The following is a 17,244-nucleotide window of genomic DNA, read 5'->3' as shown; positions in this document are numbered from 1 at the left end:
TGGATCAGGCGATTGTCGTGTTGTAGCCGTGGCACTGTGACACCATTAGATTCAATGTCACAGCACACGTCGCCATGTAGCCCCAGTATCTGACTGTAACCAAGGAGGATAATGACATTTTGGTCAGATAAAGGCCTCATGCACGCAAACCGCAGATCCGCTTAAATGGAAGCCGCCTGTGTTGCTTTCCGCAATTTGCGGAACGGAACGGGCGCCGGCAATATAAATGCCTATTCTTGTCTGCAAAGCGCGGACAAGAATAGGACATGTTATATTTTTTTGACAGGGCCGCGGAACTGAGCCACTGATGTGGACAGCACACGGATGTTTTGCGGCCCCATTGAAGTGAATGGGTCCGCATCCGAGCTGCCCCCAAACAACGGTCGTGTGCATGAGGCCAAACTCCTAGACGCTCCTTGTGCTGAATCAGTGCCTCCCGGTCTGTACGTACTTACTTTCCTATATAATATATGCTGTAAGATAATGTAGAGACTGGATATGTTCTGCACAGGTGATCCTCTATTAACTCAGAATAACTTAAAGGGGTTGTGCAGGCCATACTTAGTGACCTGTCCTGACAATAGGTCATCAATATGTATGGGCTGCACAATCCCTTTAAAGAGGACCTCTCATGGGTCCAGACCAGGGTGGATAAAAATCAATGATTTTTTCAAAAAAAAATCTGATTAAAAAAAAAAAAAATCTGATTTTTTTTTTTTTATATAAAATGCTTTTTGAGGAAAATATATTACCATCCAAAGGTTATTCCATCATGAAATAAAGATGAGTTTTTTAATTATGTAGAATAAGGCTGTATATGTTAATTTTTTTGGGTAAATAAATTCCATTAATCCATTCACAATGTCATGCTCTTCCAGAGGTTTTTATAAGATTATTGGGCAGTTTCTCTGCCTACAAGATATTATCACTGATGCTTGGTTTACTTTTGTAGTTCTCAAAACTGAATTTGACTCAGCAGAGGTCACATGCCTCTTCTTCACAGCAAAAATGTTATAATAGGAACAGAGTTGAGAAAAATACCTTAAAGGGTTTCTACCACCTTAGGCTACTTTCACACTAGCGTTCGATCGGATCCGTTCTGAACGGATCCGATCATATTAATGCAGACGGAGGCTCCGTTCACAACGGATCCGTCTGCATTAAATTGGCAAAAAAAAGCGAAGTGTGAAATTAGCCTGAGCGGATCCGTCCAGACTTTTACATTGAAAGTCAATGGGGGACGGATCCGCTTGAAGATTGAGCCATATTGTGGCATCTTCAAACGGATCCGTCCCCATTGACTTACATTGTAAGTCTGGACGGATCCGCACGGCCAGGCGGACACCCGAACGCTGCAAGCAGCGTTCAGGTGTCCGCCTGCTGAGCGGAGCGGAGGCTGAACGCCGCCAGACTGATGCAGTCTGAGCGGATCCGCATCCATTCAGACTGCATCAGGGCTGGACGGAGGCGTTCGGGTCCACTCGTGAGCCCCTTCAAACGGAGCTCACGAGCGGACAGCCGAACGCTAGTGTGAAAGTAGCCTTAGTTTGATTCTGTATTCATAGGTTTGTAGAAGTTAAAGGGTTTCTACCACCTCATTTTGACCGAATTAGCTTTCAGACACTAGCGATCTGCTAGTGTCTGATCTCTATGACCATGCAATTCTTAGACCTTTGTGTGGAGCCATTTAATTAAAAAACTAACTTTTATTCCTATGCAAATGAGCCTCTAGGTGCTATGGGGGCGTCTTTTCAGCACCTAGAGGCTCCGTCTTAATCCTAACTTCTACAAACCTATGAATACAGAATCAAACTAAGGCTACTTTCACACTGGCGTTCCAGGGATCTCACAAACGGTTCAAAACGGATCAATTCAGCCCAAATGGATAAGGATCAGTTCAGAATGCATCCGTTTGGCTCCGTTCCGCCTCCATTCCGCTCTAGATGCGGAGCCAAACGAACCGTCCTGACTTACAATGTAAGTCAATGGGAAAGGATCGGTTTTCACTGACACAATATGGTGCGGTTGAAAACAGATCCGCCCTCCATTGACTTTCAATGTAAGTCAGGACGGATCCGTTTAGACTTAGACTTTAAAAAAAAAAGAGTAATGCAAACGAATCCGTTCTGAACGGATACAAGCGTTTGAATTATAGGTGCGGATCCGTCTGTGCAGATACGAAATGTTGTTCTAAAAATCTTCATCTACTTGCATATTATAAGTTATACCAGCAAGAATTAGTCTTTATGTAGAAAACTATGATTTAAATCAAGCCTTACTGACTAGTGATTTAAATCAAATCCACCCTGGTCCAGACATTATGAAGTAACTATCAGGATATGTAGGGCATAGTGCACTGATGTAATAATGCCTGTGCCACCATCCAGTCACAGTGGAGATTCATTTACATACCAGGTGGGAAAAGGGGGGGGGGGGGTGGACAACAGGCGAACAGAGCGGCGTCCAGAAAAAATAGTAAGCAATATTCCATCAGTGCACTATGCTCTACATATCCTGCTAGTTACTTCATAATGTCTGGGCCCATGAGAGGTCCTCTTTAAGGCCAGTTTCAGACGAGCGTATTTAGTCCGTGAAACATGCTCCACGTGGAAGCAGGATTTCCCTGGACTGAACACTGCTCCTCTGAAGCGAACTCGCAGCATCATAATGGTTTATAATGCTGCGAATTCCTTCCTGGCCATGAGTCTGCTGAACTATAGTCACATAATAGACAGAAACCAAAAAACAAAAAAATATATAGTGGCAATTCTGGAGGAGCTTGTGGACCGCAGTAATCGACTAACCCCAGCAAAATATGCATACAATGGAGGATGTCGGCGCGGTCCACATGCACCACAAGAGCAAACTACACAGAATGTAGCAATCATATGAAACACAGAGAGAGAAAACGCACCATACAGATATAACACTGACTATGCTGGCAAGACATGAATAAAGGTATTAAAAGCTGAGACTTTGCTGGGGTTAGTCGATTACTGCGGTCCACATGTGGTCGGGCTGCTCCCCCAATAGAAGACACGCCACAGTGTCAGGGGTTTGGCAGCTCCTCCAGAATTGCCACTATATATTTTTTTGGTTTCTGCCTTGTTAGATTTGAGTGTGTTTGCCTTTACCTGGCATTCTAACACTCTTTTGCACCTGGTAACCTCCATCACATGGTCTGGTGTGGGTGTGGCTCGCGGCCTGGCTTCATTCACATAGTACTACCGCAGTATACATGCTGGGCAATTGTGGGGAGCTTGGCTGCGAGCTGAATTACATCACCTTCAGACCGTGTTCACACCACAGTTAGAGCAGCGGTTAGGACCCCTTGCCATGCTGAGAACCGTGACGTGGTGCATGATGGGCTCCGATATCTCCATGACTGGAATATATTGGCAAAAGTCTCAGCTTTTAATGCCTTTAGGCCTCTTTCACACGGGCGTCATTTTTTTTGCCCGGATAAGAGCCGGGTGCGTTGCGGGAAAATGCGCGATTTTTTCTGCGCAAGTGCAAAACATTGTCATGTGTTGCACTCGCGTGAGAAAAATCGCGCATGTCTGGTACCCAAACCCGAACTTCTTCATAGAAGTTCGGGCTTGGGATTGATGTTCTGAAGATTGTATTATTTTCCCTTATAACATGGTTATAAGGGAAAATAATAGCATTCTGAAAACAGAATGCATAGTAAACCAGCGCTAGAGGGGTTAAAAAAAAATAAAAAATAATTTAACTCACCTTAGTCCACTTGATCATGAAGCCCGGCATCTCCTTGTGTCTCCGCTGCTGATGAACAGGACCTGGGGTGAGCTGCTCCATTAAATACAGGTTAAGGACCTTCGATGATGTCACTCCGGTCATCACATGGTACGTCACATGATCTTTTACCATGGTGATTCACCATGGTAAAAGATCATGTGATGACCGGAGTGAAGTCATCGAAGGTCCTTAAGCTCTATTTAATGGAGTAGCTCACCCCAGGTCCTGTTCATCAGCAGCGGAGACACAAGGAGATGCCAGCTTCGCGAGCAAGTGGACTAAGGTGAGTTAAAAATTTTTTTATTTTTTTTTAACCCCTCTAGCGCTGGTTTACTATGCATTCTGTATTCAGAATGCTATTATTTTCCCTTATAACCATGTTATAAGGGAAAATAATAATGATCGGGTCTCCATCCCGATGGTCTCCTAGCAACCATGCGTGCAAATCGCACGGCATCCGTACTTGCTTGCGGATGCCATCCGATTTTCACACACCCCATTCACTTCTATGGGGCCTGCGTCACGTCAAAATCGGAAAATATAGAGCATGCTGCGATTTCAACTGAACGCACAAGTGATGCGTTAAAAACATCGCTCATGTGCACAGCCCCATAGAAATGAATGGGTCAGGATTTAGTGCGGGTGCCATACGTTCGCCGCACGGATCGCACCCGCACGGAAAACTCGCCCGTGTGAAAGGGGCCTTATTTATGTCTTGCCAGCATAGTCAGTGTTATATCTGTTTGGTGCATTTTCTCTCTCTGTGTTTTATAGTCACATAATGCTGTAATTTATTGTGATGCTGGGAGCTCACTTTAGAGGAGCAGTGTTCAGTCCGGGAAATCCAGCTCCCACACGGGGCATGTTTCCTGGACTGAACACATTCATCTGGAGCTGGCCTAAGGGAACTGAGCTACACAGCAGCAGCCGCATGTGAACCGGCACTCTTATTTAATTAAGAGTTAAAGGGGTTTTCTGGGATATGGATACTGATGACCTATTCCCAGGATAGATCATCAGTATCTGAATGGGGGGGGGTCCGACACCCGAGACCCTCACTGTTCAGCTGTTTGAGAAGTCACTGGCACTCCTGTGAGCCTTGCGGCCTTCTCGCAGCTCACCAAGCCCAGCGTTGTACATTGTATAGCGGCTGAAACAGAATCAGACTCCGTAACTTCCCAATTCCATAGACTGTAATAACCGTGCCGGATTACTGTAATGCTGGCTCAGTAGCTCCTGAAAACAGCTGATTGGTGGGGGTGCCAGGAGTCGATATTTACTATCTATCTTAAGGATAGGTCAGCAGTAGTAAAGTTCCTTAATGGCCGCACAATACTGTCATTTTACCTGAAAAACTGAATAGGTGTTAACATGATTGTTTACTCGTGCTTGTAGTTTCAGATGGCTTTTCAGAAAAGGCTGCCATGTGTTTATATATGAAAGGCTCTATCTATAACTTTTTTAGTTGTCCTTGATATGGTGGGTGAAGTCCATCTGTAATGATGTCTCCCCATAGACTGCACAAATAGACAGCAGATTCTTCTTAACTCTACCTCACCCAGAATCACTGAGAAGCATATGATCGGACATTTTAGAGAAGTACTGAGCAGTAGTGAGATGAATAAAGCACTTGTTGTTTGTCATTCCTGTTCCTTTCTGTCTATCTTTGCTGCTCACTCCTCCCCCTCCCCTCTCAATGGATGTCTGTTGGATGGTGTAATGATTCTTCACTGAGCACACAGCTCATCCTTAAGAGGACCTGTCACCACAATTATAGAGCAAGAGATGCTGAGCAGATTTATACGTAGTTTTGGGAAAAGATTTAGCAAAACTTGTAACTTATACATTTAAACCTCAGCTCTTTCTGACTTCTTTATTCAAGATGGAGGTGTTATCAGTGTCAGTATAGCATTCTGTGTATATACAGTCAGTCAATAATAAGACAGCCTCGTGTACAACTGAGCTCAGAAGGAGGAGAGCTTCAAATATATAAGTTACACGTTTTACTGAATATTTTCCCCAAACTATATATCTGCTCAGCACCTCCTGCTTTATAACATGCTGCCTGCAGACTGGACTGCATTTTGTGGTCACAGGTCCTCTTTAACGAAGATGGAATGTTGGTTTAGGAAAGGTTTGGGAGGAGCTGATAACACTAGAACAAGAAATTATTTGCTTATTAGATATATTACTAAGTTTCTTATAGTCATCTATACTATTAATTAATGCAAAATTGTGTGAAACGGCAGTTACCATTTAATGTCCACGCAGTCTGTAGGCAAAACTGCAAAAACTGTGCATTTAACTAACAATCTATTTGGAACACCTACCCGTGTGGTTTTTCTGCTGCATACCGCTACCGCTACATGGCACCCTACCTTAGTAGTGCATATGGAAATAGGTTTACTAAAGGGCACAACCCCTTTACGGTAAATTAGAATGCTCCCATTAATAGTAAGCAAAGAGAGGTCCCAACTGTCACAGACTATCCTTTAACCCCCAAGTATTCATCCATTACAGTATGTGTATCCTTCTTATCATATTTTTTATCCTTTTATGTTTTTAATGGATTTCTTTGTACAGGTTGTATCGTGGACAGCTATGAAGCAAACATGACAATGTGCAGCCCGCATTGGTTCTAGGATTGAAGATGCCTACAGGTAAAATTGCTACCAGTGTTACATGTTTTACTGTGTGTTCACATTAAGCAGGTGGTTGCATCCGTGTTTTTTAGAGGACCCTTTGAATTCAATGTGTCTATGTGCTGCAATCTGTGGCCGAGTATAAGACATGTTCTATCTTTTAGCAAAAAGATACAATACGGCTGCAAAATGCAGACCGTCGATTAAAGTCAATAAGTCCGCAAAAAAAGGGGACAGTACACTGACCATATCTGTATTTTGGGGACCCGCGATTTGCAGACTGCAAAACTGATACAGTTATGTGCATAAGGCCTAACGCCAATAACTATGTCTCGTGTTTGCAGCACTGAGTTAAAGGGAACCTGTCACCAGGATTTTGCGCATAGAGCTGGGGACATGGGTTGCTAGATGGCCGCTAGCACATCTGCAATACCCAGTCCCCATAGCTCTCTGTGCTTTTATTGTGTTAAAAAACTGTTTTGACCGATATGCAAATGAACCTCATATGTGTCCTGTATCCGGAGATGAGTCCAGCGGAAAGGAGCCCAGCACCGCCCCGCGTCCTCCGAATCTCCTCCTTGCTAGCTGAATTCACAGAGCTGGAGCGCCGAAATCTCTCGATGCGTGAGCTAGCGCATGCGTAGTTCGTTCCCTGTGCTGATGCCAGCACAGGGAATGAACATGATGCCGACACTGCGCATGCGCTAGCTCGCGCATCGCGAGATTTCGGTGCTCCAGCTCTGTGACGTCAGCCAGCAAGGAGGAGATTCAGAGGACGCGGGGCAGTGCTGGGCTCCTTTCCGCTGGACTCATCTCCGGATACAGATAACATATGAGGTTCATTTGCATATCGATCAAAACTGTTTTTTAACACAATAAAAGCACAGAGCGCTATGGGGACTGGGTATTGCAGATGTTCTAGCGGCCATCCAGCGCAGTAATGTCCTAATCGATTTCATTCAGAAACATTGAGAAACCCTGAAAAACTACGCTCGCCCCCATACAGTTCCATTGTTTGTCGGACACATCCCTGTTTACACAGAACAATGTGCTGGTGATGAACGAGGATTTTAGGTGCCCAATGTGATCACCCGACTAATAAGCATTTGCTTGTTTGTTGGGTGGTTGATAGCTCAAGTTATCGGGAACGAGTGTCCGAATGAGCATTCATCCCAGATCATTTCTGCGATTCCTGGCCAATGTAAAAAGTTATTTAGACTATAATGAAGAGTTGTCACTTTGCATATGCAACCATCTCGCTACAAGGGGACCCTTGATATGTGCAGCCCTTGGATGGAGTTATGGGCCTCATCTGAGGTCTCTGTTGTGTGCTGGGCTGACCACCGCTGGCTTAAATTATTGTGAAAATGTTTGACTCCTATAGAGGTAAGTGTAAAACTAGCTAATTCAATTTATTAATAGTAATATCTTTTTATAATGCATTATATGTAAGATGGTTGAATATTAAAGGGAATCTGTCACCAGTTTTATGGTGACCTGAGGACAACATAAACTGGTGTGAGATCTCCTTAGCAAAATGCTGGGTCACTTTACTTAATTCCCTGACAAGCAGAGCAGAGAGGAGGATGAGGCAGCTCTTTAGCTCAGTGTTGTGAAGTAACTCGTCCTCCTGTGTGATTAGGACAGGTTTTGTGTGTACTAATAGGACAGCGGCCAGTTTGTTTCTCCTAATCATTGCTCCCCAGACAAAACGAGCCATTATAACTAATGAAAGTTATTTGTGAATATATTAATAATAAAGTAATATTTACGTATTTTCATTTTCTTCCCGGAGAACCCCTTTAATTGACCCAGCCATTTTGCCAAAATCTTGTATTGAACAGCTCCACTGAGTCCACATATTCATGAGCTCCTGGCTGTCCCCGCCCAACTTCTTCTGATTCATAGGGAAAACAAACTGTCAATCAGAGGCAGGTGGGCGGGGAGAGCCGAGAGCCCATGAATATGGGGACTCATTGGACTGCGCTGGAGATGTTAGGATTTAAAAGTGAGGGCAGCAGAAAACTGGTGACAGATGCAGGGCTCCAGATGGCGACCAAAATGGTCGCCAATGCGACTTGGATTTGCAAAATGGCGACAAGACTTTGTAGTCTTGTCGCCATATGCGCCTAAACCCCCTACTGCCGCCGTAGTACAGTAATACACTGGTGTGATCCCAGTGTATTACAGTGCGGCGGCAGCAGGAAGCGCACGGCGTCATAGCAACCAATGATGCCGTGCGCTCCTGCTCTAAGCAGGACTCCGGGCCGGGATCTCACAGACGTGTGAATTCAGCACTCCTACATCGCAAATCCCATCAAGCTCCCAGCAGACCTTGGACTCCAGTTTTCCCTCACAACAAACTGATGTGACTAAGGCTACTTTCACACTTGCGTTCGGAGCGGATCCGTCTGGTGTCTGCACATGATAGTGCAAACGTATCCGTTTTGACTTTATATTGAAAGTCAATGGGGGACGGATCACTTTGAAAATTGAGCCATACTGTGTCAACTTCAAACGGATCCGTCCCCATTGACTTACATTGTAAGTCTGGACGGATCAGTTTGCCTCCGCACGGCCAGGCGGACACCCGAAAGCTGCAAGCAGCGTTCAGGTGTCCGCCTGCTGAGCGGAGCGGAGGCCAAACGCTGCCAGACTGATGCATTCTGAGCGGATCCGCATCCACTCAGAATGCATTAGGGCTGGACGGATCCGTTCGGGGCCGATTGTGAGAGCCTTCAAACGGAAATCACAAGCGGAGCCCCGAATGCAAGTGTGAAAGTAGCCTAACAAGTCTCAAACGTTTAATGGCTTCCCTAATCTCATAAACTTTAAGGAGCCTGAAACATGGGTATGTATTCTGCATATGTTCTTGTCCATATTCCCCAGTTTCTACAGTGCTGATTGCACATTATTAGTACTCAGGACCATCATTACTGCATAAATAAATCAGGTTAATTAGTAAATAAAGGGATTTTCAAAAACTTTAATTCAAAAGAAATTAAGCGCAGGAAATATGAAAAAATAAAAATAAACTTGCTTGCCGGTTAATTCCCGGCCACTTCAGCACTGATGCTGTTGTCCCCAGCAGTTTTTTCTTTCCTGAAATCATGACATGGAATATGTCCATGTGACCATTGCAGACAATTACTGGCCTCATTGGTGATGCCAGCATGTGCAGCAGGTGACCACAGACTTGCATCATGTGAATGTACAGCACCAGAAAATAAGGAAGGATCATTGCAGGAGTGATGTGGGATTCAACTGGTGAGAGTTTTTAGTATTTTTTATTATCTAACCTATTGCTGTTCCTTAAGTACTGAGTACAAAATGTTTAAAGGGATTGTCCAGTGCAGTGCAAAATTTTAGTAAAGTGTTTGGAGTGGTTTTATATTAAAGAATCAAAACTCACCATCCCTCAATGATGTTCCCGTTCCAACTGGGTTTCCACCTCGTCTCTACTTAATGGTCCAGTCTCCACAAGCAGAAAAATGCCAGGAGAAGCCTGCTCAGCCAATCACTAGCCATGGCACTATACTTTTCTCGACCAGTGATTGACTGAGCTGGCATTTCCTGTGTGCAGAGACCAGTGGGGACCCATTAAGCATTGAAATAGGAGTGGCAGGGGATCAGTGGTGGTGAGTATTGATTCTTTTTAAACCACCCTGAGCACTGTACAAAATGTTTTGCCTCCCTTGTCAACTCCTTTAATATTTTTCCAAATCAACACTAAATGACATATGTACAGTTGCTGTCTGATTTCTAGTGTGTTCCTGGTTTAAGCTGTCCATGCACTAATGATGGACAGCCTTGACACCTTTTTTTTTTCCTGGCACCTATAACAGGAGTTAGATTGCTGTGTTAGATTATTTTTATTCATTGCAGGTGCTGATGGCCTAGTAAAAAAGTAGAAGCTCATGGTACGGTACTGTTCACAGACCTGCCTCATTGGGCATGTGCCAGCTGACTTAATCAACATGCACTGCTTAAAGGGGTTATTGTGTCCTCTCAGACTTAGGCCTCTTGCACACAACAGTATGCATTTTGCGGTCTGCAAAAACTGGTTCTGCATAAAATACGGATGACGTCCGTGTGCATTCTGTATTTTGCGGAATGTAACAGTTGGCCCCTAATAGAACAGTCCTATCCTTGTGTGTAATGCGGACAATAATAGGACTTGTTCTATTTTTTTTGTGGAACAGAAGTACGGACATGCAGAAACAGAATGCACACGGAGTAACTTCCGTTTATTTTGCAGGCCCATTGAAATGAATGGTTCCGTATTTGGCCCGCAAAAAAATACAAAAACGGAATGGACATGGAAAGAATATACACGTTCGTGTGCATGAGGCGTTAGATGGCTTATATGCTCCTAAGCATCCCAGCTATATTATATATATATTTTAAATTTGGCGACAAAAAATTTCATTTGGCTCCAAAATTTTTCAGGTTAGGAGCCAATGGCTCCTTCATATTTTTTTTAGTCTGGAGCCCTGAGATGCCCTTTAAAGTAAGGTAGTCAACTCCTTTCTGTGTGTTAACCTGATTCCCGCCTCTGGTACTGGAGGAAGCCACTTTTACGAGCACCCCTTTGTGTCCCTGGACAGACGTCCAGTCGCTGATAGAATGAAGTTTGATCCAATATGCAAATTAGTTGGCAAGTGCCCAGTGAATGGTCCAGAGCCTGACAAGTGCTTAGGTTCGTCTCACAAAACCCTACATGCCACCTCTCCCATAGTCTTGTTTTCAGTCCTGCAGAGTGTGGTGTCGGATGCTGGTGGGGGAGTCAAGGGGGAGGTGCCAGGCAGGATTTAATGAGGAGAACTTGAGTACTAGATGGGCTTCGGGCCACCTACTGGTATTTGTAGACTCTTTTGTGTATTGGATCAAATGTAATTTTTTTGCCAGCTGGACCTCTGTCCAGGGACAAGACGTTATGCTTGTACAACTGTCCACTGCCCGGCACTGGAATTAGTTTTAATAGGCATAAAGCTGCCAATGTCCAGATGTTGATGACCTGTCCTCGGGTGAATGGGAGCTGAGCTGCAGTAAGCACACACAGTGGACCGAGCTTTTAGATTCTGGGTTCGTATATCTGGAGGCTGCTGAATACAGCTAGTCGATGGGGGGCTAGATGTCAGACCCTCACCAATCTGATATCGATGACCTCTACTGAAGATAAGTCATTATTATGGATGTTTTATTGTTTAGTTGTAGTCCATATGACATTGTACAATTGTTGATGTGATTATTGTCCCTTCTGCATCTGTATATAATATATCCTTGTGTTTCTGTGTTTGCAGTAGAGAGTGAGGCAAAAGCGAGGACAAAGAGCCGTTTTGATGAGGTCTTTCAGAGTTATGCTGCTCTTTCAGAAGTGAAAAAAAAGACCAAAAAGAAGAAAGCACCTAAGGAAGAACATGTTGTAGTATGTATCTCATATGTAATGAACTTATTTTCAATGGAATTAGGTTACAGCTATTCATTGTGATTTACTCGACGAACAGAGAATATTTATAGGCATTTAGTAAAGGGGTTCTGCAGGTTTTTTTAAACTGATGATCTATCCTCTGGATAGATCATCAGCATCTGATCGGTGGGGGTCCGACACCCGGGAACCCTGCCGATCAGCTGTTTGAGAAAGGCAGCGGCGCTGGCAGTAGTGCCACAGGCTCAGTGACGTCCCAACCAGTATCAATGGCCTGGGCGGGATAAGCTCTGTTCACTTGAATGGAGCTTAGCCCCGTCCAGGCCAGTTGATACTAGTCGTGCCGTCACTGGGCCTGCGGTAAACAGTGAGAAGGCCGCGGCACTACTGCAGGCGCAGCTGCCTTTTTAAACAGCTGATCGGCAGGGGTCCTGGGTGTTGGACCCCCGCCGATCAGATACCGATGATCTATCCAACGGATAAGTCATCAGTTTAAAAAAACGGAATAACCCCTTTAAAGAAAGAAGTAATAACATCCGGAGTTTAGTTCAATCACCCATTCTCAAAAAATACTTTTGTTTCTGGGTCCTTTGATGTCCTTCTTGCCTCTTCTAGATCGTGACACTCTCCTTTAGGCCTCATGCACACGACCGTTGTGTGCACCCGTGGCCGTTGTGCCGTTTTCAGTTTTTTTTCGCGGACCCATTGACTTTCAATGGGTCCGTGGAAAAATCGGAAAATGCACCGTTTGGCAGCGGCATCCGTGATCCGTGTCTCCTGGCCATGAAAAAAATATGACCTGTCCTATTTTTTTCACGGCCAACGGTTCACGGACCCATTCAAGTCAATGGGTCCGTGAAAAATCACGGATGCACACAAGATTGTCATCCGCATCCGTGCCCGTGATCCGAGTCCGTTTTTTCCTATCATTTCAATGGCAAACTTGACTTAGATTTTTTTTTTCATTTTTCATGTCCGTGGATCCTCCAAAAAACAAGGAAGACCCACGGAAGAAAAAACGGTCACGGATCACGGACCTATGGACCCCGTTTTTGCGGACCTTAAAAAAAAAAAAGGTCGTGTGCATGAGGCCTTACTGTGATCTGCATATTCATGTACTGTACAAACTGTAAATGATACTATTGCAGAATACAGCAAAGGGCATCATGAAACAGGTCATGATACATCTCTGGTCAGGTGCTGATGTGAGAGAATGAGTTTTACTTGAACGGGTTGACCTAGTTTTACAAGAACTAATCCCCTATTCACAGGATAGGGGATAAGTGTCTGATATTGCGGTGTACGACTGCTGGGGCCCCTACAGATCATGAGAACAGAAGCATTCGTTCCCCTGTTTGAATGGATCAGCAGACATGCTTGCATGTCCGCTGCTGTATTCAACTTTATAGAACTGCCAGAGATAGTCAAGTACAAGCGCTTAGCTAGTCCCATAAAGTTGAATAGAGTAGTGGACATGTTTGTGTGTCTGCTGCTCCATTCAGACAGGGGAACATGAGCCCCCGTTCCTGTGATCAGCAGGGGCCCGTCAGTCAGACCCCCACTGATCAGACACTTATTCCCTATCTGGTGGATTAGGCTACGGTTACAGTAGTGCTATGAAATAGCCGGACAATGCTGCAAATACCTCTGCATGCAGTGTTTTATGTCCGACAGTTGGCATTTATGTCGGGACAGGCTGCTAATTGGGCAACTCGTTTAAAGGCGTGGTCCAGCATATAAAAAAATTGGTCATGTGCAGGAAATGTGATAAAATAAAAAATAACCAATGCTCATCTATTGTAAACCCCATCAATCCATTGTCTCTGCTCTGGTGGTCCCTACTGGTTCTTTTTCCTACAGTGAGGACATGCTATGCATGCACATAACCACTGCAGTGATTCTTACAGGTAAAGCATGATACCTCTGAGGCCAGTGATTGACTGCAGCAGTCATGTGCATGTACACCATGCCATCATTGCAGGAGAAAGGATTGGTGGGACCATCGGAGCAGAGGCAATGGATTTATGAGGGATGGAATAAGAGAGTATTGGTTATTTTTGTATTTTACTGCATTCCCTGCATGTAGCCAATTTTAAAAGTCCTTGACAACCTCTTAAAGGGAACTTGTACTACATAAATAATTTTTCCCTTGATTATTACATATTTAGATCACTCAAAACATAGCAATTCTTAAATAGAAATAATTGTACCAATGTACCAGAGCATCTGGGCAATGTCTGGTCTGTGATATCCGGGGACAGGAGCAATATATTTTTTACAAGTCCAGTTGAAAAATGAATAACACCATTGCAAGTGGAGGTCAATGACTGTTGTTCAGATTATGTTGCATTATTTTTTTGATAAAGTGTTTCCATTTTATCCGAAAGCTTGAAACATTCAGAACCCAACTTCATCCTGCCAAGGATCGTATTCAGGAAACATTAGAAAGCAGTACATATGGTGTAGAAGAGGAAAGTCCAAGGGTTACAAAGAAAAAAAACATAGGACAGCTGTGGGAAAGTGAAGAAAGAGGCAATGACACCACTACAAAGCACACGCATGCAAAATCTGAAAAGAAGAAAAAAAAGAAAACTGGAGTGGCAGAAAAAAGCAACTTTAGTGAACATCCCGTGAAAAACTTAGTACAGCAGCTCAATCCTTGTAGCATTTCAAATCTTGAGGGACAGCATTTCGAGCATTCTGGGACAGCGGATACCACAGGTGAACAACGAACTCCTACTGATTATGAAAACGAGAAAGAACTTTTTGAAGCCTACAGACTTCAAGTTTCTCAGGAGGAAACAAATGAAATCAAAGAAAAGATAAAAAAGAAATTAAGGGCTCATCTCTTCAGCGGTGACGACCAACAGCACCTTCTGCTAGAAAATGGAACTGACAAGAAAAAAAGGAGGAAAAAGAAAGATATGGTTGAAACAGAGCCAGAAACAAGGTATTTTTATTCATTGATGGTTAAAGGGGTTGTGCCAAGTTAGACACGTATTCCCTATCCACAAGGTAGGGGACAAGTATATGATCGTGGGGGTCTGACTGCTAGGACCCCTGTTGCTTAGAAGAACAGGGGTCCCCTTCCCCTGTATGAATGGACCAACATACTGCGCATGTCTGCTGTATTATGTCTGTATGGAACTGCTGGAGATAGCCAAGTTCTGTGCTCTGCTCTTTCCAGTAGTCCTATAGAGAATGAATGAACCAGAAGCGTGCATGCTTGACCAGCCTCTTCTTTCATGTGGGGACACAGGAAACCCATTTTTTGATCTGTGGGAGTCTGGCTGGTGGCATAGCGGCTAAATTCATAGTATCAGGATGCCCACAGTATGGCTTTGGAGCTTTTTTTGTGGCCCCTGATGCCATAGTCCCATAACCAACAATGAGACAAGCGCTGATTCCTTCCCAACCAAAAAGAGCAGCCGTGGATTACTTCTGCCCCACGGAGTTCTCCAGTGCTGATATCCTAATTTAAAGGGGCTGTCCCCCAATTTTCAAACCAGCACCTGGATGTGAATACTTTTGTAGTTGCATGTAATTAGAAATGTAGCATAGCCACTGAATGTACGGTATCTGTAGCGCCACCTGCTCTTTGTTCTTTTGCTCAGTTTCATGCCTTCTGAGCTGTGATAGGGAGAGAGCTGCGGCAGAGAGGACCCCCCCCCCCCATGCTGCAGTGGAAAAGACCCCCCCCTCGAGCTGCCAGCTTGGTGTAAGGGAGTGTTCACATCTCTGTTTCATTTTCTGTTCTTCTGATCCGTCAGTTATGCACAGGATCCTGTAAAAAAGCGGATCCTGTTGCACATTTTGCATTCGTTTGAGCCATTCCATTAGATAGGGAAAAAAGTACTGCAGGTCCTGCATGCAGGATGGAAATGGCTCAAATGGATGCTAAAAGTGCATAACTGATGCACAGGATCCATTTTCTTACATTTTTTAAATTTTTTTATGTTATTCTGACGGATCCGAAGGACAGAAAATAAAACAGAGATGTGAACTCTCCCTTAATTAAGCAGAGCAATGCGTGGAGAGCCCTGGATCCATGTGAGGTACAGGGCCGGTTCTAGGCGTCTAGCTTTGTTAGAAGGAGATCGTCATGAACTATATGATCTCTGATTTTCATTTTTTACATTAATTGTGCGATAACCCCTTTAAGTGGGTTCGGAGAACCGCAGGGCCATGGAAGATACAAATTTGCAGGAGCATTGTGTCTCATTTTGTGCATTTGTATTTGTCACCGATGTAGTAGTTATGTACTGCTATGTGATCATGTCACGCTAACTGCTATCTATCCAGCTAATTGGGGGTAGTAAGCACAGCGTTACAGAACAGTTTAATTATATCTTGGTGTCACCACCATCTACACAGTGTTAGCATTAATCTGCTACAGGGAGGCTTTTGGAGGTATGACAAGGGTAACAAAGGCACGAGGCTTCGGAACATTTTGCAGGTAAGGCTGAGTTCACACTTCAGTTATTCGGTCAGTGATTGTGAGCCAAAGCCATGAGTGAAGCTTACACAGAGATCAGATATAATGGAAAGATTTGCTGCCGTTCTGTGTTCTTGACCCGCACCTGGTTTTGGCTCCCATGGAAATAACTGACCAAATATCTGAAGTGTGAACTCAGCCTAACTTTACTTCCGCGCCTCCTGAATGACAGCACACCTTTATTGTGGCTCAGCCATCAATAGAGAGAGAAGAGTGACTGCCGTTGTGGTCGCCATAGACAGTGCCCTCTATTCTTAGACAGCCCCTGGTAAAAAGTTCTAGTTCTTGTCTGGGTCTGTCGATGAGCACTGACGGTTCTTCATTACTTCCATTGGTCCTGGACATTGTTTGATATTGCACATGTTGTTCTTTTAGCAGCATGCTATTACAGCTTTGTCCTATTCAAGTCAATGTGTAATTTAGCTTATAGCTGTCAAAAAACAGAAACATGGCTCCAATATCAAGGACACTCTTTTAGCCTTCAGTGGATGAATTGGGTCATTTCTTTTCATTTGGCAGAAAATGCATAGGAAACCTTTCCAGCACGTTTGCCAAATGTGTTTACCCACAAGCAGTGTGAACATAGCCCTACTCTAAGAAACAGCATGAAATATGCTGATATTAGTAGTGTACTATAAACTGAGTAGAAAACGCATATCTTTTGTCTTTACACAGTGTTATGTCTGTTTCGGAGCTGCAATCGGCAGAAATACACGATCAGGAGTCAGAGGCAGCTCCACATAATGCTGATATACAGGAAGATGTTCCCAAAGTCAAAGGCAGGAAATCGAAGAAAAAATCTAAAACAGGTTAGTAAATGTATAGTATTTTCTGTGACCAGGGGATGCTGGTTACTCTTGGACATTCAGGGAGGTATAAAAGCCAAATGATTGTAGACTTGAAAGATGATGCCTCTCACC

The 17,244-nt window shown here is 44.1% G+C and overlaps 1 protein-coding gene across 1 annotated transcript in view; it reads left to right on the top strand.

Annotated features, from left to right (window-relative positions):
• Window positions 1-17,244, top strand: part of AHI1 (Abelson helper integration site 1) — a 210,209-nt gene that overhangs the window by 4,499 nt on the left and 188,466 nt on the right. Inside the window, exons 2-5 of the mRNA XM_044291599.1 lie at window positions 6,343-6,419; window positions 11,705-11,829; window positions 14,217-14,779; window positions 17,000-17,133. Coding sequence (XP_044147534.1) covers window positions 6,410-6,419; window positions 11,705-11,829; window positions 14,217-14,779; window positions 17,000-17,133 — 832 coding nt within the window. The 5' untranslated portion in view covers window positions 6,343-6,409. The remainder of the gene's footprint in view (window positions 1-6,342; window positions 6,420-11,704; window positions 11,830-14,216; window positions 14,780-16,999; window positions 17,134-17,244) is intronic.

Source organism: Bufo gargarizans, chromosome 4 (genome assembly GCF_014858855.1).
Source record: "Bufo gargarizans isolate SCDJY-AF-19 chromosome 4, ASM1485885v1, whole genome shotgun sequence".
NCBI classification, from domain to species: Eukaryota; Metazoa; Chordata; class Amphibia; order Anura; family Bufonidae; genus Bufo; species Bufo gargarizans.
The sequence above is the reverse complement of the archived record's forward strand: the minus strand, read 5'-3'. Positions and strand labels throughout refer to the sequence as shown.